The sequence below is a fragment of the Panthera pardus genome, unplaced genomic scaffold, assembly GCF_024362965.1.
Source record: "Panthera pardus isolate Hobbes unplaced genomic scaffold, ASM2436296v1 HiC_scaffold_12, whole genome shotgun sequence".
Taxonomy (NCBI): Eukaryota; Metazoa; Chordata; class Mammalia; order Carnivora; family Felidae; genus Panthera; species Panthera pardus.
In genome coordinates, this window is record NW_026526677.1 from 55,861,073 (window position 1) to 55,885,030 (window position 23,958).

At 45.0% G+C, this 23,958-nt stretch overlaps 1 protein-coding gene and 1 pseudogene across 7 annotated transcripts in view; one reads left to right on the top strand and one right to left on the bottom strand.

Annotated features, from left to right (window-relative positions):
* NUMA1 (nuclear mitotic apparatus protein 1) overlaps window positions 1-23,958 on the bottom strand; it is a 72,486-nt gene that overhangs the window by 21,687 nt on the left and 26,841 nt on the right. For 2 of the 7 annotated variants that reach the window (XM_019449659.2, XM_019449652.2), the window contains exons 1-4: window positions 18,878-19,067; window positions 13,066-13,139; window positions 6,629-6,714; window positions 798-877 (exon numbers count right to left, since the gene is read on the bottom strand). In XM_019449659.2, coding sequence (XP_019305204.2) covers window positions 798-877; window positions 6,629-6,714; window positions 13,066-13,107 — 208 coding nt within the window. In that variant the 5' untranslated portion in view covers window positions 13,108-13,139; window positions 18,878-19,067. Of the gene's footprint in view, window positions 1-797; window positions 878-6,628; window positions 6,715-13,065; window positions 13,140-18,877; window positions 19,070-19,374; window positions 19,569-19,719; window positions 19,977-23,958 lie in introns of those variants that run through there. The other 5 variants (XM_019449654.2, XM_019449657.2, XM_019449655.2 and 2 more) reach the window with 4 other exon arrangements.
* LOC109267133 (60S ribosomal protein L39-like) lies at window positions 11,425-11,750 on the top strand (annotated as a pseudogene).

The following is a 23,958-nucleotide window of genomic DNA, read 5'->3' on the forward strand; positions in this document are numbered from 1 at the left end:
AAGGAACCAGAGATTCCAGGTCACTCTAGGGTCTTATTCCAAGTAAGGTTGTAGAGGAAGCCTGAAGCTGAGTTAGACCAGGAGGACTAGGGACACCTGGTTCTTCTGCTGTTATGCCAACTATCAATTAACCTTTGCTTTATCTAAATCTATTATCACCTTTCCCATAACTCTCCTGAGGGGGTGATGGCTGATAGCTCCTGTGTCAAAGAGGAGGACTCTGTGTCCATGACTGTACAAGGGAGGGGAACTGACACTGTGCTAACTTTACATCTGTTCTTACTACCTATCAACCTTAAGAGCAATTATTCCATCTTATAGACAAAAAACCTACGTCCAGAAAGGCCATACAAGCTGTGAGTAGAAGAGCCAAGACCTCAACCTAAATCTGCCTCTGCCCCATCTATTGCCTAGGTAATTAATTCAAAATCATCCAGGGGAATGTTTTTCTTACAAGGGAAAGAGGATAACATGGATCCATCCCTCTCCTCCAACTCCTTGCATGGGGGGTGGGGGGGGGGGGGGTTGGGAGCCCAAGGTGCTGAGTCCTAAAAACTGACCCTCTGGCTCTACCTGGATCTTAGAGATGGGCTCTGGGACTGAAGGGACACTCTTCTTCCCTGACGGCATAAGCATCACCAGACCCAGGGAAACAGTTATATTCATCTCTGTGGTACAGAGTCAGCAGCCTTGAGCCTCTGCACCTCCAGACACCTGTGAGCTGGTTCCTCTGGACTCCCAAAGTCCTGGGAGTTGAGGAAGCAGCTCCTTCTCAGCTAGGTAAAAAAGGTGCTTACTTTGCAAAAAACTGCACACAAAGTCCAGTCTCTCTGGTACCGGCTGTTGCAGGATTTGCTGCCCCTCATCAGTGCCGTGGCTAGAAAAAGAACAAGTATCAGGACCAGAGTACTTAGCAATCCTTCCCCCCTCACTACTCCATTCCATGCCACCTGCCCCTTCCTTCAGGTTTGGTCTGCACTGGATCTGGGAGAGATGCTGGTGGCAGGGGAGAAGATACCAAGATACCATTTGGTCAGAAGGAACTGTGTGGTGGGTGAGAAGTGGGAACTTGAGGCAGGAGGTCCTTCTGGAAAAAACTCTGCCACCCTCTTCATGAATATGAAAGGCTCTGTGGGAAGGGGGCTGAGGGGAGAGGACGAAGATGACAGAGACGAAGGGGAAGCTAGGTTCAGTAGTCTGGAATGGCTTAACTGTAAAAGGTCAGAAAGCCTGGGAAACACAGTGAGAGTAAGACAAATGATGGAAAGGGAAAAACAAGTCAAAGAACTGAAAGAACAGGAGGGAATTCCCAAGGCTCTGAAGGGACAGGGCAAAGTTCAACACAACAGATCAAAGGTTGAGACGGCTAAGGCCAAGGGACAAGACTCAAGTGGCTGGGTACTGCTGCGCTGGTCTGTTTAACTGGAAGGGCAGGCTACATGCTGAGAGAGCTATGGGGAGAGGGAGGCAGCAGGGGGAGCCCTCACACAGCCCGGGCCCCTGGTGCTCAGGCTAACTGCCCTGTCAACCTCACCGGGGAACAGCTTCACTAGAAGTCAGAAAGCAGACTTTTCTCCTTGGGCTTCTATGGCTGGAGATACTAATTAAAGGGGCCTCCTGTTCCTCAACCTCCAGATTCTACTGAATGTTCCAGGTTTCAGTCAACTTTCTGGAGGGCAGGGAGGGCCTGAGAACCAGAGAACTTAGCAGTGCCGGACATCCTGCAAAGCATAAGCAGCACCCAAGCAAAGACCACGAATGTACCTCCCTCCCTCTCCCACGTGATTACAAAGGATTCTTCCAAGTGAACCCCCCACAAGCCATTTTCTGGATAGCTGGTGTGTGATTAGGGACTCCTACAAAGCCATCAGGAGATGCCAATCTCCTCCCAGGCTCCTAAAAGAGCCATCTTCCCTACCTACCCACAATCTGGAACATTGTGACTCCTTGCCTCAGCACAGAGCAGTAATTTCCCTAAGTGTACTCCATTAGATAAAAAACAAAGAGGGTTCTCAGGTTAAATGTTTGAGAAACGCTGGGTTAAACCAAACTGAGCATTTTCTAAAGAAAAGGATATAACGTGAATTATTTCCTAAACCTATCTGACCACAAAACCTCTTTTTCCCCCCACTAAGCCCCTAGGATAAGTAAAGTTACATGGAATATGCTTTAAACATGCTGGACCTGGAACAATCCAGCCCATCCTTTAAAAGTGAGTTCAGGGGTGCCTGGGTGGCTCAGTCAGTTAAGCGTCCAACTTCAGCTCAGGTCATGATCTCAAGGTTTGTGGGTTTGAGCCCCACTTTGGGCTCTGTGCTGACAGCTCAGAGCCTGGACCCTGCTTCAGATCCTGGGTCTCCCTCTCTCTCTGACCCTCACTTGCATGCTCTCTCTCTCAAAAGTAAACATTAGAAAAATTTTTTTAAAAAAGTGAGTTCAAGTCTTATCCACAACCACTACCAGTCATGACTCCTTCCTCCCCCTCAGGACTTTCTGCAGCACTGACTGATACAACAGCATCACTTACAAATGACCCCTCTAACTGTGTGACCTGAAAGCTAGGGTACAGGAGGTACTCAGTACGTATGGGTTGACTAACAGATGAAGGATGCTTTATAACAGGAAGAGGAGAGGTCAAGGTCAGTAACACAAATGTCAGAGCTTTAGGTTTTCTGGCAAAATGACTCTACTACACTTTGCTAGTCAAGTCTCACAGGTATCAGAGACGGGACAGCCTTTTTGCTTCAGGCTATTCTCACATAGAACAGAAAGGGAAACTTGATAGAGGGGCTGATGTCAATGTATTTTCCCAGAAAGAAGGCCAAGTGGCCAAAGAACAAGACCTGTTCAAGCCCCACAGCTGCTATCTGCCACCAACCCTGCCATCCTCCACGGCCTTCCCTGGAGAACCAGCATCTGATTTAGGTTAGCAACAGTAGCATCATCCACAATGAAAAAGCCAGAACACGTTCACCAAGAACACATCTGTCTTCCCAAAGGAAGTTGATTTGCACTGGTCTGGATCCGAGATGGAGATTAGGGTTAACGTGGAATTTCAACAGCCCCTCTCCTCCACCGTGCGTGCACACACACGCACACACATATATTTGTGTTCTCTCTCCCTCCTCTCTTACCCTCCCTACACCTTCACTTCTCCTAGTCTAAGGCTCAGGCAGTGCATTAGAAGACAACTTGGAAAATGTGCATCTTGAATTTATAACCCTCCCAGTGAAAATTTCCCACCAGGTTACCAAGCTACAGTTGCTAAACCAAGGATACACATGCTTACCTCTCGGACATTTCTACTGCTCTTGTCATTAAGCCAAGGAAATTGATCTCCTCAAAAACAAACACTCCTTGATCTATTTTTTCCCCAAGATTTTATTTTTTTAAGTAATCTCTATCCCCAAAGTGGGACTCAAACTCATGACCCCGAAATCAAGAGTTGCATGTTCCAATGACTGAGCCAACCAAGCATCCCACCTTGATCTATTCTTAAGTCAAAAACAAAAACAAACACACATACCAAAAACCATGCTACACCCTACTGTACTTTTACAACACAAAGAGCATCACACCTGGCTGCCCATATTTTCGTGACATTAAAATTAAATGGTAGGCTTAGGTATCGTCAGCCTAATGATTTTACCAGCCACTGATGTTAACTGTGTAGATCTACCACTTCATTAGGGTTTGAAAGATAATTCCTTTCACTAAGAACTGCAAAAGGCTATATTACTCGGCAATCAAAAAGAATGAAATCTTGCCATGTGCAACTACGTGGATGGAACCGGAAGGTATTATGCTAAGTGAAATTAGTCAGAGAAAGACAAATATCATGAGACTTCACTCATATGAGGACTTTAAGAGACAAAACAGAAGAACATAAGGGAAGGGAAACAAAAATAATATAAAAACAGAGAGGGAGACAAAACAGAAGAGACTCATGGAGAACAAACAGAGGGTTACTGGAGGGGTTGTGGGAGGGGGAATGGGATAAATGGGTAAGGGGCACTAAGGAATCTACTCCTAAAATCATTGTTGCACTATATGCTAACTAATTTGGATGTAAATTAAAAAAAATAAAATTTAAATTAAAAAAAAAAAAGAATTGCAAAATGCTAACTTATAGGTGGTACATAATTCTCCTATGAAGAATCTGTGCAAAAACAAGAAAACAACAACAAAAAACCCTTCAGCTAATCAAGCTTGGATCTAATTACCAGTTTACAGGGAACAAGGTTGGGTTGGGGGTGGAGGTGGTGGGGGTGGGGGAGGGGGGTGACGGCGGGGAGAACAAGTTGAGCAGTACCATGATACAATTAATAAAATCAAGGGATGCCTGGGTGGCTCAACTGGTTAAGTGTCCGACTTCGTCTCAGGCCAGGATTGTGGTTTGTGGGTTCGAACCCCACATCGGGCTCTATGCTGACAGCTCAGAGCCTGGAGCCTGCTTTGGATTCTCTGTCTCCCTCCCTCTCTCTGCCCCTCCCCTGCTCGCTCTCTCTCTCTCTCTCCCTCCCTCCCTCAAAAATAAACATTAAAAAAAATTTTTTAGGGGTGCCTGGGTGGCTCAGTCAGTTAAGTGTCCGACTTCAGCTCAGGTCATGATCTTACAGTTCATGAGCTCGAGTCCTGTGTCAGGCTCTGTGTTGATAGCTCAGAGCCTAGAGCCTGCTTCAGATTTTGTGTCTCCCTGTCTCTGGGCCTCCCCCGCTAATTTTCTCTCTCTCTCAAAAATAATAAGCATTAAAAAAATTAAATTTTTTTAATAAAAAATAAAATAAAATCCAGAACTTAGGAAATTCTACAGGATCCGGGAAGAAAAAAAATAGGGTAGGTATGGAGTTAGAAATGAGTAGGAAACAAGACTGGTGGGAGGAGAGGAGTCCCTGATCAAAGTTCTTCAATGCCAAGGCTGGAGATTTTAGATTTCAACCTCCTGGCAATAAAGAGTCCATCCCTGAGGTCCACCAGCTGTGGGGCACCACAATGAAAGGAGGACTGGAGGAAGAAGGTTCCTGAGGTCACATGAACAGGAATGCCCTGGGAATACGCACAGATTAGAGCAGAACCAAGCCACGAGGGCCAGGTATCCAGAGTGAGGCAGAGGCAGAGATGTGAGAAGTCTTCTAAAGGACAAAATGAGAGGAAAATGACCTAGTAGAATCACTGCCAAGGAGAGGGAGGAATTCAAGATGATGTTGAAAGGTCCTGCCTGGGTAACTGGGAAAGAAAATGGTACTGTCTGTACCAAAGTAAGAAAATAGTGACCTCTTTCAGAGGCACTATGGCAGGTGCTAGTTAGAGCCACAGGGACTTTAAAAAAACCTTGTAAGACATCCCACCACCAACATACACTTCAAAAAACACATTCAAAAAATTAAAACCAAAAACCATTCTTGCTGAATCCATCTGTTCTAGGCTACTCAGCTCCACTAGACTTCGGTGATGAACAGTATCAACTACATTTTTGTTCACTTACTCAACAAACATTAATCAAAACCGAATCAATGTACTGTCCCAAGCTAGGCACAGAGGAACTCAAGGTGAATCAGATCCAGCCCCTGCCTCTGACAAGTTCAGTTCTGCCTCCTTTCCCTATGAAAGGGTGGCCAAACTGCTTCACAGAGATACTGAAGCCCCCACCCCAGTTCTTACCTGCTACGTGTGGAACAAGAACGGTCTCAGTCAACACTTCAGACTATCCCCGACCTGGGGGCTGTCTACCGTGCTTTCCTTTGAAAAGGGATGGTCCTCTCTGTCCCCTCAATTCTCTACATTATGGCTGACCTCTACTTCTGCCCACAGCACAAAGATGTGACAGGTCAGTTTTGCCCTAATTTCTGAAGGCTTGATGACAGAGGAAAAAGAATGAACTATATGAGCCTTAAAAAATGACTGTAGGTTACAGCTTGACCCTTGTAACTGTAGGTTACATCTTTGCTTGGTTCCAGAGAGGGAAGATACAAGGGGGAGGCCCACTCCGCTGATTTCCCAGATAACTGAGACGTTCAAAGACAGATGTAAAAAAAAAAAGCTCACTAGAATCCTGGCTAGGGGACAACAAGCAGCTTATCAAATGCTAATCGACCTCACAAAGCAAGTTAATGAGGCAGGCAAAACCCCCAGAAAAGCTCTAATGGTTTAGAAAGGGGCAGATCTGTGGCACACTAACAAGTTAGAGATAAGATTTCTAGGTGCTGCTTATTTCCCTTAAGTGCAAGAGATTCCCCTTTCTTCCTCCTGGCCTTACAGGTTGCCAGGAGGGCTTGTGAGGTAAGGACAGGCCAGAGCCACGAGAAGGTATGGAAGACTCTCACTAGGACAAGAGGACAGGGAGCCCCAGAGCAGACTCTTGAAATCCTGTGAAAGCACAGAGACCTGCAGGCTCTCCTGTGCAAGAGTGAGGAAGCCATGGGATGGGACCAGAGGGAAACCTCTTCCCATAGAGAGATAGAGTGACTAGGAAATGAGCTCAGTGTGCTCCTGCCTCAGGGCCCCACGCTGGCAATCCTGCCCATGCTTTCTGGTCACAGCTGTCGGCAAGGAAAGGGAGTAAATGTGGTCCCCAGCCCAACATTCAGCCTCACGTGGGAGGCTGGAGAGGGGTGTGGTGTATACTCACATGCCGTCAATGATCTTGAGGAAGACGCTGCAGTCCTGGAGCTGCAGCACGGCCTCCACGGGGCTGGCTACGTGCAGACTGTTCACCTGTGAAACAAAGGGGAGAGCCTGATGACCCACTGCGAGTGTGAGGAGCACTGCATTGGCCGTGCTCCCCAGATGTCGACAATGAGCCTGCTCACAGTGGGTGCCCACAGCTGCAGGCCGCAGGCGCGAAGAACAGCTGGTCCTCAGAGCTTGCACTTCAGCGGAGAGAACCTGCTGCAGCCACGTGCCCAGTAACAGCCACCTGCGTGCAGCCTCAGACCCCTTCCTCTGGCTTCAACTAAATGAGAGCCAAAATTCTCCGAAGATGCTTCAGCACTAGGGATATAATTTAACTATAACTAGGCATAAAATGGCTCTGGAAGCACACACAAGAAACTGTCCTGTACCACCACTGCCTCTAGGGACAGGGGAGTCAGAGAAGCGGGTTAAAAGAAAGGTTTTTTGTATTATTGCTCTTTGTATCTCTTGAATATTTACATTATAACCCTCCATAGCTCAAATTTTCACATTATAGCCCTTTCTATCTCGTGGACTTTGAAATATCTATTCAAAACTTACATTAAATACTACGTATGTTTTATATACTATCACACAGATACAAAATTTTGCCAATGCATTTTTTAAAAATTTAACGTTGGGGCACCTGGGTGGCTCAGTCGGTTAAGCATCCAACTTCAGCTCAGGTCATGATCTCGTGGTTTGTGAGTTCGAGCCCTGCATCGGGCTCTGTGCGACAGCTCAGAGCCTGGAGACTGCTTCGGATTCTGTGTCTCCCTCTCTCCCTGCCCCTCCCCCCTATTCACACTCTGTCTCTCAAAAATGAATAAATGTTAAAAAAAAATTTTTAATAATAAAATTTATTTAATGTTTATTTATTTGGGGGCGGGGGGGTGGTTGGAGGCAGAGAGAGACAGACAGACACAGAATCCGAAGCAGGCTCCAGGCTCTGAGCTGTCAGCACCAAGCCCGATGCGGGGCTCGAACTCAGGAACCGCGAGATCATGACCTGAGCTGAAGTCAGATGCTAAACCGACTGAGCTACCCAGGTACCCCTGTTATTTACACATTTTAAAAATCCTTCCCAGACATAAACCTTTGGCTGACACAGGGAGAAATGATGAGAGAACAAGATAACAAAGAAAAAATAAGGGAGGAAAAGAAGAGCTGGGAACCCCAGAGAGAAACTTGGCAATCCTGATTCAATTGCCTTTTTCTCTTCTTTGCCTTTAGGCAGGCATCCACCTAAATCAGTCTTTACAACCAGAAAACTCACCAGCAGTCAGTCACCTGCGAATGAGTCAGGTACACAGGTTATTCAACAAGCATATACAGTCAACTTCTCCAGGAAAACCTCAGAAATTCCAAAGGCATCAAGTTCAGAAGAAGCCTGGGCTGAACTTCACCTTTGTTACTACCAGAGGAACAAAGGGTTTGCTAAGTCAGTCAATCACACATGCAAGACTGAGGTAAGAGGGAACTTAGGCTGCTTATTAACAAGGTATTTTTAAGAACTTCAGCACAGTGGTTATTATGTGCAATGAGTAGTTTCTGTTTACAAATGTGCTCTTTAAAAGGTACTGGGCTACGGGGCGCCTGGCTGGCTCCATCGGAAGCACATGCTACTCTTGATCTCAGGGTCGTGAGTTCGAGCCCCACACTGGGTGTAGAGATTACTAGATTATCTGACAGAAAGAAAGGTAGATAAATGAAGAAATGAATGAATTGGTACTGGGATGAGAGCTCCCAGATAAAGATTTTGGGTGCAGGTCTTCCACGAACTTGCCAGGAACCTTTGTTATCAACTTATTTCTCTCCGTACCTACTTTCTCACTTGCCCAATGGATGGAATTCCTACCCCGTTTGCTGTTTACTTTAGAGGACTGGTGTGGGTTCAAATGGAATTATGGGTGCAAGAATATGTTACAAAATACAAGTGCTAAATACAAAGCACTATTATTATTAATATTAAAATAATGAAGTAGATGTAGCAAAACTTTTACTTCTCAGTAGTTAAACAGGCTGACTGCACTAGAGAATCAAGAGTATTAAATAAAAAGAAACAATGACTCAGCCACAGAAATGATACTATTTATTCAGTTAAATATTTTTATGTTAAAAACAACTTTTAGGGGCACCTGGGTGGCTCAGTCAGTGAAGTGTCTGACTTTGGCTCAGGTCATGATCTCACGGTTCATGGGTTCCAGCCCTGAGTCAAGCTCTGTGCTGAGAGCTCAGAGCCTGTAGCCTGCTTCAGCATCTGTGTCTCCCTCTCTCTGCCCCTCCCCTGCTCACACTCTGTCTCTCTCTCTTAAAAATAAACATTAAAAAATTTTTTTAAATGTATGTTTAAAAATAAAAGGCAGGGGGGCACCTGGGTGGCTCAGTCAGCTAAGTGTCCAACTCTTGGTTTTGGCTCAGGTCATGAACTTGCACTTTGTGAGTTCGAGTCCCACATCAGGTTCTGTGCTGACAGTGCAGAGCCTGCTTGGAATTCTCTCTCTCTCTCTCTCTCTCTCTGCCCCTTCCCCACTCTCTCTCAAAATAAATAAACTTAAAAATATAAACAACTTCTAGGGGCGCCTAGGTGGCTCAGTCAGTTAAGCATCCGACTTCAGATCAAATCATGACCTCACAGTTTATGAGTTTGAGCCCCACATCGGGTTCTGTGTTGACAGCTCAGAGCCTGGAGCTTGCTTCAGATGTGGTATCTCCCTCTCTCTCTGCCCCTCCCCTGCTCACGCTCTGTCTCTCTCTCAAAAATAAATATAAAAAAAAGTTTAAAAAAAACAACTTCTAGATGGATCTAAATTAAAATAGGCTAAAAGTTAAGGGGGAAAAAAAGAGTAGAACATAAAATATGACCTCTCTTTGAAGCCTTAAAGACAATACATTTATACCATCTTGTCACACTTAATCTAATTAGTCAGGAAAGGCGAGTGTAAATTTTCGAAGATTTTGAAGAAGATTTGAAGGACCAGGCCAAGGTCCTTTTCCATCAGCTGAAAATGAAGAGAGTGCCAAGACTTAAGCACCCAAAACAGCCTCCTTTTAATACCTGTAATCTAAGAAAAACATTCAAGGACTGTGTCACTAACAAGACTGAAAAATCACACCAGTTAGCGGATTTAAAGTCACTTAAGGAATCTGGATTCATCCCACACCAATTAAGTAAGAATCCAGCAACAGTTTCTTTCATGGATATAAACATGTATTTTCTTCCTGTGCATTATTTTGCTCTCAAATGAGAAATTGTTGGAAAGCTGAGGAAGTGGAGAAGCTCATTAGTCTGGTTCAAAACACAAGAGTGAGGGCCGAGCTCACTAAACAATAAACAACCCAAGAGCTGCCTGTAAGGTTTTCAGAGTTACTTAAGGTTGTTGAATCTTAAAAAGTTCCCTATTCCCTATAACAGTTTATTCATGGTAACTTCTGGGTAGGGAACAATTTCAAGATACACTTCAAGCAAACTATAAATTCATTTTGACACAATAAAATAAATTACTGAAAACCTGGTAGGGAGGGAACCCACTCATTCTAGTATTTTAATCCATGCATTTTTAGTATTTTGAAGTATTTCCTTCTAGTCTTTTTTCCTACGTTGTTTTTTGCTAAACCACAACTATAATTGTCACATGTGTGTGTTCTATGCCACTCTTCCCCCTAATGTAACAAGTATTATTTGATGCTGCTACAGTATCTACAGTATCATAAAATCCACTTTAGCTGCCTTTTGTGTATGTATGCATATATATGTGTTTATATATATATATATAAATATATATATATAAATATATATATATATATTTATATATATATATAAATATATATATATAAATATATATATAAATATATATATATAAATATATATATATATAAATATATATATAAATATATATATAAATATATATATATATAAATATATATATATATATATTTTTTTTTTTTTTTTGAGAGAGAGAGAGAATGAATCCCGGGAGGAGTGGGGGGGGGGGGGTGTTGAGAGAGAGGAGCGGGGCTCACCTAAGGTGGTGTTTTGTGGTTTTGTGTTCACCCTAAGTAGGGCTTGGGCTCAAGAACCAGGATATCACGACCTGAGCCAAAGTCAGATGCTTAACAAAATGACCCACCAAGATGCCCCAATCTTTTGTTTAAGTTGAAGATTTCTATATAACTATATATTAATAATTTTAATGCATGTTCATTCTGACTCTTGAAAAAAGTATGCAAGTATCTGCTGTTAAATAAGACTAACCCTATGTCTGTTCTCTGTAATGGTAGTACTCACCATAAAACCAAACCTAGGATCTAAATAAATAAACTGATGAACTTAAAACAATGTGGCTAGGGGCATCTGGGTGGCTCAGTTGGTTAAGCATCAGATTTTGGCTCAGGTCATGACCTCACGGTTGGTGGGTTCAAGCCTCATGTCAGGCACTGTGCTGACAGCTTGGAGCCTAGAGCCTGCTTCAGATTCTGTCTCCCTCTCTTTCTGTCCCTCCCCTGTTCACCTTCTGCCTCTCTCTCAAAAATAAATAAACATTAAAAAAAATAAAAATAAAAAAATAAAATAATGTGGCTAAAGGATCCCCCAATATTCAGTTAATCCGCTGAACTAGAGACATAGCTCACAACCAGCCCCTTCCTGGGGATGAGGGGCGGAAAAGGAAGAGACAATGTTTCTAACATAGATATAAAACACTGACTCTCCTCTTCTCCGCTACTGCCATCGTGCTGTGTGGTGCGGTTTCTCAGTATGTCTTCTCACAAGACTTTCAGGATCAAGCGATTCCTGGCCAAGAAACAAAAGCAGAATCGTCCCATTCTCCAGTGGATTCGGATAAAAACTGATAATAAAATCTGATACAACTCCAAGAGGCAGCTCTGGAGAAGAACGATGCTGGGTCTACAAGGGATCATACATGAGATGGCACACACTTATGCTGCCTGAAAGTCGTATGTTCCTATTCCATTACATCCTACTCCATCACCTTCCCACTACCTCAACAGCAGATCTGTTTTATCAAGGAAATGACTTTTCTCTGTCATTATGCTTCTGCACCAGTAGGTTGGTTCAGTAATAAACATGAGACCTTTTGATTGAAAAATAAACTGAAATGTAATGTAAATATAAAATAAGTAAACTATAAATATAAAAATACCCATTTTAAACTGTACAACTAAAATTCACATTTACTTCAGAAACTGAAGACTAAGAATGTACGTTTTGTTATTTTTTTTTTTCTTTTTAAAGTAGGCTTCACACCCAGCGCAGAGCCCAACATGGGGCTTGAACTCATGACCCTAGATCAAGACCTGAGCAGACATCAAGAGTCAGACGCTAACTGACTAAGCCACCCAGGCACCCTTGTACATCCTGTATATTGAACACATTTCCTGACTAGAGATTTACAGCAATTAAAGACAATGTCTTATTAAGCCCACCCTACTTGGAAATTAAAAATTCATGTCCTTCAAACTATTCTGTAATTTTTTTGATTGGCTTTTCACTTGGCCCTAATTGATCAGTAGTCAGGGTGACTACTAAAATACCCTGTACCATATAGCATGCCCTGGCAATATTTTAAGTATCAAGAATTATTATTTATTCAGATACTGTGCTTAATGCTTTTTACAAACATTATTTCATTGTCCTCATAATAACTCTATGATGTATTTTTATTTCAATTTAAAAAATATGGTGCTGAGAGGCTAAGTAACTTGCCCTGGGTCACGCACACAGGTGAGAGTGCTGATTCTATCAGGCTGTCTGACTCCAAGGTCCATGCTTGTCATCACTACACTCTGTGGCCTCCTCTGTTTCTCTGTACCTTTATGTTCCCAGTGCTCGGTATTACTCCTTCATTTGCCATTGTTTGTCTTGGACAAATGTATGAAAAGATCTAGCACAAGGATTTAAGTAATCAAGAAGGCAACAGGAAAACAGTGGAAACAGACAGAAACATGGTAAAGAAAGCAAGGAGAACCTTGCCCTACAATAAAAGGCCTTTCAAGACCAAAGTCCCTGCATGTTACTGAAGTTCAGCATAAACCCTTCTAGTTAGGAAAATGCAAAGGAAGCAAATGAAGATGGGTCTCTATGCCGTGCTGCAGCCAACTGTCCCATGAGAAAAGAAATTTATACTTCTCCTAAGAGGTATACAGAAGCTTAGAAGATAATACTCTTCTAAGCCACACAAGCAGAGTTATGGACCATTGTCAGCAGCAACATCACCAGGGATAATAAAAGTTAAAAACTAAGGAGAAAGGCAAAGGAAAACTGTTATTTCCTTAATCTGGAGATGAGAGGACCTTACATAGCCCTGGTTCCCTCTCGCACCCCTCCAAACTTTCTGGGAAAATTCTCAGCAAAAAGAGAGGAAGACTACTCACCCAAGAGAGGAGTGCCGCTGCCCGGGTGGCATGGAGTGTCATCTTGGTGACACCAAACAGTCACCCCAATGCACCTGAAAACCAAAAGAAGAGCAGTTAATTATATCAGATATCCATGATGAACGATTAAGGGGGAAGTGGTTCAATTTACTGGCTCTTAATATTTAAATAAATCTCTCTTCACGCAGCACTTAAATTTACCAAGGCACCATGGGAATTTTGAGAAAGAAGCTCAAAGTACACATTAAAATTACTATAGGGGCACCTGGGTGGCTCAGTCAGTTGAGCGTCTGACTTCAGCTCAGGTCATGGTCTCACGGCTCATGGGTTTGAGCCCCATGTCAGGCTCTGCCGACAGCTCAGAGCCTGGAGCCTGCTTTGGATTCTGTGTCTCCCTTTCTCTCTGCCCCTCTCCCACTCGTGCTCTCTCTCTCAAAAATAAATAAACATTAAAAAAATTTTAAAAATAAATAAAATAAAATAAAATAAAATAAAATAAAATAAAATAAAATAAAATAAAATGAAATAAAATAAAATAAAATAACTATAAAACTTCGGGTGCCTGGGTGGCTCAGTCAGATAGGTATCCGACTTTGGCTCAGGTCATGATCTCATGGTTTGTGGGTTCGAGCACCACATCGGGCTCTGTACTGACAGCTCCAAGCCTGGAGCCTGCTTCAGATTCTGTGTCTCCCTCTCTCTCTGCCCCTCCCCCACCCATGCTCTGTCTCTCTCTCTCTCAAAAATAAATAAACATCAAAAAAATTTTTTTAATAAAATAAAATTACTGTAAAACTTGTAACAGTAAAGAATCCTGCATTTAATTCAATGTCCACAAGCTCTACATGCAATCTTTCTGTTCCACAGAAAATATAACATTCAAGGCTGTTCTTCAACCCTCCTCTTTGGGACATGGTGCCCTTAAAACATGGAACATGGGTGCCTGAGTGGCTCAGTCAGTTAAGCATCCGACTTCAGGTCATGATCTCACAGCTCATGAGTTTGAGCTCTGCATTGGGTTCTGTACTGACAGCGCACAGCCTTGGAGCCTGCTTCGGATTCTATCCCTCTCTCTCTGCCCCTCCTATCCTCGAACTCTCTCTCTCTCAAAAATAAACATTTAAAAAATAAAAAAATAAAACAACAAACATGCCTTTTCAGACAGGCATGGGTCTGAATGGTGATCCCATGTGACCTTGGTCTTGTGACCTTGGACAAGTAGCATAAGTTCTTTCGGTCTCAGTTTCCTCTCTACAAAACGGTAATCACAAACACTTCCCTGGGTCACTGTGATGCTTCAAGACCAAGCAGATAACGCAAATAGCATAGTGCCTGGTATATGGTAGGTATACAATAAACAATCACTAATCTTAAGCAGAAAGGTTGATTTCTGGCTCGTTCTGCAGGTATCCAAATTCTACCTAACAACAAGTCCTTAAAGGGAAAACTCTCCAAATTCTGGATTTGTATATCTCCCACAGAAATGTCAAAGACATGGTTCAAATGAGGGACTGGATGATGCCACATCCAATGCTGGCAGAGATCTCACGGGACATTTAATGAAGGATCAGGTACCTGTCCTGGTATTCCTGCTTCCAATTTCCCTTCCCATTGAGAATCAGCCAACTGCCTGCCAACCTGCCCAAGAGACCACACAGCTGGTGACTAAATATTCCTCAACACCTCCCAGGAGCTCCCAGAATTCCCACAAATCATGGGGGCAATCAGTCCCACCCCCCACCTCCTGTCACAGGTACTCAGTCTGTCACTATTCCAAGAAGAACAAGAGTGGTTAAGAGTCACATCACCTGTAACTTTCCCCACATATTAGTATCCCCTAAGGTGTGGGTTCTTTGGAAACAACATTTGCTAGGCACCTTCTGTGTTCAATGTGTTGGGACTCCATTCTTGTCCATAAGGTGCCCACTGTCTAGCAGGGGAAAGATATACATAAATCTGATGGTAATCCACTCCCCATCATTTCTTATTCCTTCCTATGCAAGTGTATAGTGCTTATCAAACAACCAAAAAGGTTATTTTCTTGTTCCATACATATGTTCATCCTGTGCTGGAAGACACATGGGAAATGGGAGACAATGACATGGCCCCTACCTCTGAGGAGCTTACAGCAGGATGAGGAATGATATTAAACATACACGAAGCATTAAATAGAAAATAATTAAATGCTAAATATAACTGTTAATTATAATTAAGTGCTTCCTGACCCCACAAAAGCCAATAATACCCACCTGTAATACCAACATCACAGTCTTGGAAATGAGCCAATTCACCTGGGCTTTGGTAAGACCCAAGTGAAGTGGTAAAGGGAACTCTCAGGAGGGCAAAGAAGCTAAAGGGCCTAAATGTTCTTCAGTCTTGGATGATTTTCATCCAGCATGGCCTATCCATCAGCACTGAATGCCTAGCACCCTGGGGCCAAGCAAGGATGAAGACAGATGGTCTCAACTATTGCACCACAAAAAGACTCTTCTAGTGCTTGGCCAGCCTAAAGTTAGAGGGACCATGCCTGGTCCTGGTGAAGGCAGCAATGGCCATGTTCTATTGGGGCTTCTTAAAAAAAAAAAAAAAAAAAAAGTCTAAGCTATTTAGGAACAAGGGAAATGAGGCCCAGATTACCTCCCCCTCATCCCCACTGTTGCCTCTAGACTTGCTGTCTGGAGAGGTCCAAAATTTTGGTCAGAAATTTTATTTGCAACCGGAGGTGGATCTTGCCCCCTCTGAGAGATTCCACAGCTGTGCTGCTAAAAATGACCTGAGGTTTAACCAACCTCTTCCCTTCATCTCAGAGGCAAAACCTACAACCCTTATGTCCTCTTTGGGGGAGCCTGTCTAAAACTAGTTCCACTGCTCAGGAAAACTGGTGTCAAGGCCAAATGCCTTCTTCTGGGCTCCCCAGGCAAGGAAACAGGAAGAATCCAATACTTAACATGAGGCACTCCAGAATGACCTTGTCACCTCAAAGCCCATAAAGAAGCACTTTTCCAGAGACAGAACACTGAGGTGGGAGCTGTTAGGACAGACAGCCACTCATTTCTCTGGTTAACGAATGATTGAAGCCAGTGGCATGGCTAGTCTTCAGATTGGGACTATAGCTTTAAGCAGGCCTTGGCTTAGAACCTGAGGGCTCCCAGCCAAAGCACCATCCTCCCCACCCTCCCCCTGAAATCTGAGGCAAGCCCCACCCAGAAGACTGGGTGATGGTCATGGTGATGGAAAAACAGATCCCCGCATTGTAGCTCAGAACCATTTCACAAAAGGATCTGAGATCCACCCAACGTGATCAGGTACCACCCACCCACAATCCCCAAATAACAAACAAACCAAGGCTTCTCAAGGCACCTTCAGAGTTCCCACCTACCCATTTATGTGAAAAGAAGTACCCTCAGAATCTGAAACAGAGACTTCACAGACCTGATAAGGTGCCCTCTCTTTCCCGAGTTCAAGAAGGAACCAAGACACAAGACATAGAAGAAGCTACCTTATAAACTTATGGCCTTGCATCCTCTTTACATTTTCAAAACCGATATAATGTAAATTCCTACATCAGGACCAAGCCCCACATTTACAGGAATCCCTCTGTTTCTAGAAAAGATGTATCAGGACAAGGAAAAGGACACTCAAAGACGCATAGCCACCTGGCCTGTACCCTCTCTGGGTCTTAAAGAGTTAAAACCTAGCCATGGTTTCCTACCAGGACTGAAGCTAATGCAAACCACCTGCTCAGATGCAAGGACCAAGACCAGAGGGTCAGGTTGCTAAGCTTTGGGGTCTGTTCAAGAAAAGTTTCAGTTCCAAGGGTTTAACTAAGTGATAGGTCAAATGCCAGAGGGTCTGAGTCGTGTTGTGGCAGCACTGCTCTCCTTACCCTAAGCCCCCGCCAGCTCCTTTTGAGACCATCTTTAACTCACTTACTGCCTGCCAGAACACCAGCCCTACCTCAAGATAACACCAAAGTGAAATTTGGTCCCAGAAAACTACAAAATTGTACTGATCACAAGCCCTTGCCTCCACTGAAAGCTCATTCTCTTAGGTGATAGCTCCCACTCCCAGAATTTCTTGGCCCAAATCCCACACAAACTCCCACCTCAAGGCATCCTTTCCCAAGCCCCACCCCCTCTCTATCCCTTATTTCCAAAGGCTCACAGGCTCAGAGCTCACAAGGGAAATGTCTGAGTGCACGTGGGTGGCTCAGTCGGTTAAGCATCCAACTCTTGGTCTCAGCTCAGGTCCTTGATCTCAGGGTCTTGAGTTCAAGTCCTGCACTGGGATCCACACTATGTGTGGAGCCTATTTTAAAAAAATAAGGACACCTGGGTAGCTCAACTGGTTAGGCTCTTCATTCCAGCTCAGGTCATAATCTCAAGGTTTGTGAGTTTGAGCCCCACATGGGGCTCAGAGCTGACAGTGGGGAGCCTGCCTGGAATTCTCTATCTCTGCCCTTCCCACCACCCCGCCCCCCACCCCCTGCTCTCTTTCTCAAAAATAATAAACATTTATTTAAAACAAAATAAAATGCCTGTCCTATCTATAAGCCCATGTTCAATGGCAAGATTTGCCACTACTTACTCTGACAGCCTGCCTGCAGCCATAAAAATTCCATGCTCTGTACACCTTTCTAAGAGATATCCCACCATCGAATAACCCCCACATCCAAAGAGTAAACACCCTGATCTTGAGGGAGGTCCTCCTCCTCCTCTAACTCAGGGAGGAATAGGTCAGGAGGCACTGGCAAACAAGCACCCAGACCTCACCTGGTAGGTTACCCCAGAGAGGTCCAGCAAAGGCCAAGCTATGTCACCATCAACTAATTCATCATAAAGAACAGAATAGGAAATATCTTGCTGGTGCATCTCTTGGCCTGGAGGACATAAAAGGCTTAAGGACCAGTGGCTCCAAGAGCAGCCCAGGTGGAAAAAATACAATCCTTTTCAACTCCTGTGGTGTCCAGGATAGGCTGTCCTGTCTAACTCCACAGGGTTTCTCTGCATTCCTGAGATCAGGGCAAACCAGCTTGCTGGGTATATTTCCTGGGTCCCCTAAAAGGGACTCACTCTGGACTCAGGCCTCCCCCTCTTCACACAGACCAACCCTTCTATGTAGCCTAGAATTTGGCCCAGAGCTCTGGTGAGGAACAAGAGAAGGAATGCAAGGGAAACCAAGATTTCCCTGGTTTCTTCAAAAGTGGCTTACTGATATCTGCCCCTCCCCCCCCCCCCATGCTCTGCAACGTCCAGATCAGAAGGATGTGGGCAAAAGGGTTGCCATCACGAAGCAGACCTGGGGCCTATAGCCATATACTGCACATACACACCCAAGCCCCCTTCAGCAGTTCATCAGCACCTGCCCCCACTGCTGTATTCACACACCCTACCCTGGTCACTACCCGCGGCCAAAATGAACCTTTTTCACTCCCCACCACTGCGTACACACCCAGGCCTCACTCAGGAATGGAGAAGCTCTCTTGAGCTGTCTCTACAGCTCAGTGTGCAGGCGCACGCTTTTCCCCTCTTAACAAAAACACGCTGACATCTATCTACGCGAGGGGAAAAGAAAGCAACCCTTTGCTCTCAAAGGCGCCAACTCCCGGATGTTGGCAAGCTCTGCTCCCAGCGCCTGTTTCTGAGTGTTTACTTGCGCTCCCTCTCCTCTCCCTCCCCTTTAAGGATGGCGCAGGAAAGCGGAGGGGGGGGGGGAACTCCACCGCACCCCCTCGTCCATGTTTGAACAAAAACCCAGAGAAAGAGGGAGGGAGAAAAAGTCTCAGTGCAGGGGAGGGTGGGGGGGGCCTTACCAGACTCCCAAAGCCAAACGTATCTACAGGTTTTAATCCGCCATTAGCATTTAAATCTTGAAAGGAGAGGAGGAAGGGGGGGGCTAGTGGAAAGTAACCCCACACACAAAAGAAAAGTTGTTGGTTTTCTTCTCAGTCAGCCTGGCAGGAGCGATCTTCCTGGCTGACAGCCAGAAGTGCGTCACAGCCAGGAGTCTGCTTTCTTTAAAGGCACAGCAAGCTTCCGCGATCTGGGAGTACAGCGAAAGCAGGGAACTCTCGGGAAGAGGGGGGAGGGGCGCCAGTCGGGGGCAAGGAGAGGAGGGGCGCACTGGAGAGGAGGGGCCGCGAAGGCTAGGCCCACGAACGAAAGACTAGGACGCAGGGGAGGGGGGAGGGGGGAGGGGGGTGCAGGAGCCAGCAGACAAAAAAATCCTGAACGGCAACAGTGGCAAGAGCCAAGGCAAACTGTGGCATAAATACACAAAACACATCTCACAGTGGCCTGCCTGACAAACCTGGTATCACCCGGACACTCCCCCTTCGCTCTCTTAACACAGCAGTGACAGCCTGTCCATCTCTCTGGCCAGCGACGGACTGCCCTGATGATTAGCTCAGCCCCTGCCTGGCGGCGCGCAGGGCAGGGAGGAAGAGCCGGGAACAGAGGCTTTGGAGAGGGAGCAGGACACAGGCCCTTTCACGCGGGGCTGCTTCCTGCCGGCTCCAGGGCGGGGCGGCTGTGTCTTTAAGCACACACATGCCGCTCACACACAAAGCGCCGGCCTCCTTTCGCGAGCGCCGCCTGCCCTGGGACAAGGCCACCCCCCAAGCCCATTCCCAGAGGGAATCTCTCCAGCCCGTACCTTCTGCGTGGCGAGGCCAGGACTCCGCGCTCTGCCCGCTCCTCCCCCTCGGCCACCCAAACAAGAAGCCCAGGCAGATTGTGGCCTTGGAGTGCAGGCCTGCGCGGTCCTGTCCGGGTGGCTGCGTGCTATTGTCGACTGTGGAATGGCCGCCAAAATCCCAGCTGTGCTGCCAGAACCTAATCCCCTGTTCCGCTGAGCATTTGTGGGGAGGGGCCGAGGGGCCAAGGCACGGGACCTAGTACCTCAGGCACTGGCTGGAGCCCCTTCACAGTTACAGGCACTGGGACCCATGGGCAGAGCCTACAGGCTCTGCCTCTCCTCCATGGCGGATAAGATGTCGGCCTCTTAGAAAACAAAACCACAGCATTTCCACCCACTGACCAGTGATTCTCACCAAGACTCCAAGAGAAACTCACCAGGCAGTTATGAGGACACCCCCCCCCCATCTTTTATTTAGACCAAAAATATTAAGCACCTACTATGTGCAAGGCACTGCTATAGGACATTGAGGGCGTATACAAATATGAATTAAACCCAGCCTCTACACTGATCTAGGTTATAATTACACAGAAAATAAGAAATGTGCCTTGAAAATTATATTTCAAGACAGTATGTGCTAACTCCCACAAAAGAATATAAAAATTCTAAAAAGAGTAGGTAAAAAGACTAAGAAAACGAAGTGATATTTCAATTTGGATCTTGTAACAGGTAGGTAAAATTTCCCCAGACAGAAGTAGATAGAGGAGGGTGGGGGGAAGGAAAAGCAGAGAGGACTTGTGGAAGTAGTCTGGGAACACACTTAAAGGGTGAGGTGGGGTCAGAATTAAAGAATCTTGAACTTGAAACCAAGAAACTGAATAAAGATGTGAATGTTTATTTTTAACACAGAGATGTGATACGATGAGAACTGAACTTTCAGAAATGATTCTGGTATATAAAAGAATGAAGCTAACAGCAGGGAGGCAGGTCAGAGGCTGCCACGACAGGAGACAGGTGATAAGGCCACAAAAGAGGGTAAAATGAGGGAAAATGGAAAAAAGAGGAATGAGACACTGCAGAGACAGGATGAAGACAGGCAATGGTTGGAAGCAGAGAGAGAAACTGTAAAGGAGAGAAAAGTGTGAGGGATGACTGGGAGGACAGAAAGGCCATCTATAGATTTAAGTGGGGGAGATGACACAAATCATGTTAAGAAGAGAGAAAACAAGGTATAGTAAATAGCTACTGCTTACTGAGTGCATACTATGTGCCACACACCCACTGTTCCACTGGCTTAATGTGTATTAACTCATTCATCTGAAAGCTCCTGGTGAAGCAGATACTGTTACCACTCAACTCTACAGATGAGACTGAGCCACAGAGATGAAATAATTGGCCCAAAATCACATGCCTAGCGAATAGCAGAACTCTATACTGCTTGCTGCTGTGGGACCCTGGCAGGTAACCTCTGAGCCTCCATATCCCTATTTATAAAACAAAAATAAAGATACCTATTTTACAACAAAAATATACATGAAAAAAATCTACTTTACAAAGGTTATAATGAGAATTAATTCAATAACATCTATAAGATGCCCCACACACTGGCTAGCACATAAGGCACAAGGTGGTGCATAACAAAGGTTAATTCCAGCTGGGCACTTTGGCACCTTGTAACCAAGGTGTCCATGCAGAAGTTGGCTCTTTGTCAGGGAAGCTAGTAAGGGTGCTCCTCCCTGGAGTGGGAGCATGGATCCTTAGGATGCCTGCTTTCCTTCCATCAGTCTGCCTCTCTGGATTTTACTTTAAGGTCCAGCTCAAATGTCAACACCTCAAATACTCCTTAACAGGTATCAGTGATTATCTTAAGGAGGAGTCAGACTATGAGGAACTTTCTACACTGTATGTGTCTTTCATATTTGAACTTATTTTTAATAAACATGTATTCCATTGGTAATCAGAAAAACGTGTCTACCTTCTGCATTTGGTACTTGTACTGCCTTAACCGTAGACGCATGGAAGTCTTATCCTCACATCTAGAATGTAAACTCCTCAAGAGCATAACTAGTTCCATCTCTCTATGATCCCCCACAGTATCTAGCACACTAGGGGTCCATGTTATCTATCCCACTGAAATACATCTGGATGATAGCTTTCCAAATTTAACCTTCTCAGCACCAGAGAATGACTGTGGTGAGTGGTGGGGGTCAGACCAAGGCCCACTGCTGCAGAGACTCCCATCACCCTGCTTCTCCCAGCCCTGTAACTTATTCCCATAGGATCGCTCACAGTCTGTGGTTGGCAATTGCTATTGGTAGAAAGGAAAGTTCTTATTCAAAGAAGGACCAGGAAAGCCAAACCAAAGCAAAATCCAAAGCTTTTATAGAAAAGCCAAGTGGCAAACATAATTTAATAACTGGCACAATCAACACTCCAGAATATGTATGAGGTGAAAATAGGAGGCAGGCCTGCTAAAACTGTCCTGGCCACATGTGGCACTGTGCTAACCCTGAAGCTCCCTAGCACATTAAAGAGTTGATACTGTGTCTCAAAAGAATACAAGAGATTCTCACCCCCCACCCCCACCCCCCCCCCACCCCCCACAGCTCTAAACTCCAGGCAACAGCTTCCAGCTGTGCAGCCTCAGAGGGCTGAACTCTCCTCTGGAACCTCTCCACCAAAATTGCCAAGCTTCCGGGCCTGCTCTTTAGGACAGCCCAAGGAGCTGGGCCAGTTTCTCCAGCCTCTCCCTCCCCCACCACAGTGCTGCCACTCCCCTCCTGTGTCCCCACCCTCCTCCTGGCCTAGCCAGGTGACAGGCAGGCCATATGGCTCCTGCCTGATTCCACAGCCCCTGTTCAGTGTCTTCAAAAGACCAAGATAGAAATGGTAAAACCATTTTTAAAAGAAAGGAGAGAGGAAGGAAGGAAAATGATACATGGCTAACACAAGATTCAGGAGAGCATTCAGGTAGAGGTTGGTGATGGGTATGGAGCACACAGGATGTTTCAAAGGGTCCAGTAATATCACATCTCCTGAGCTGGGTGGCAGGTGCATTGGTGTTTTATTATTTTTGTTTCAAATGTAAATGTTACAGTTTTTAATGTATATTACCATTTTAAAAAGCTTAAAGGAAAGACTGCAAGAGAGCAATTCCGCTGAGATGACCCAGGGTAGGGTGGCTCTAATACAAACAATTCACCTGACATTCATGGCCCTCCATGACCTGGACCCAGTTTTACCTTCTACTAGAGTTACTTATGCCCTTACCCAAATGCTCCACCCTGACAGATTGGTCTTCTCACTGTCCTCTGAAGTCCCTCTGAACTCCTATCTCAACCTTCTAGCCTGGAAGAGAAGCCTTCACTGTAGGAAGCCATAGGCCAGGGTCCAATGAGAGCCTCTCAGTCCCTTCAGGCCCTCTCACTAGGAAAGTTGGCAAGGGCAAATGCTCTTATAGATCCACTGCCCTATGTAATGCCTTCTAGTCTTTCCTCTGCCACTTGATGTCCTAGCATAATAAATACCTAAAGACTATCATTATTGTTTTTGCTGTTACTGTTGTAATTAATAGCTAACACTTAATGAGCACTTAGTATGCACCAGGCACAATGCTAAACACTTCCCTGCTTTATTTTGCTTAATCCTCACAGTAACCCAATGGCACAATAACAAATACTATGATTACCCATCTCTATTTTACAGAAAAGTAAACTGAGAAAGATTAAATAACTTGCCTAAGGTCACACAGTTGGTAGGTGTCGGAGCCAAAATCTGAGTCCAAATGGGTTTCTCCAGAGCCCATCCTCTTACATGGTCATCTCATCTAGTTCTCTCAACAATCTATAAGGTAGGTTTTATTTCTATCTTAAAGATGAAGAAATCTGAGTCTCAGGAATTAAGTGACTTAGTCACATAAGTAGCAAATTGTCTCTGTGGTCTCTACATTATTCTCCAATGCTCTTAAATAAACAATCATTGAATGAATAAATAAAAGCTAGTACATAGCACATTCTCAGAGGCTCCAAGAAGCCTTGTGCCTCTATACCTCCTCATAAAAATCAACTCTTTGATCAAAACAATCAAACTTCTAACTTTATTATCTTTTAATGTTTTTATTTTTGAGAGCGTGCACACACGTGCGCACACACACTCAAGTGGGAGGGAGGGGCAGAGTGAGAGAGACACAGAATCCGAAGCAGCCTCCAGGCTCCTCTCTGCCAGCACAGAGCCGAACGCGGAGCTCAAACTCACAGA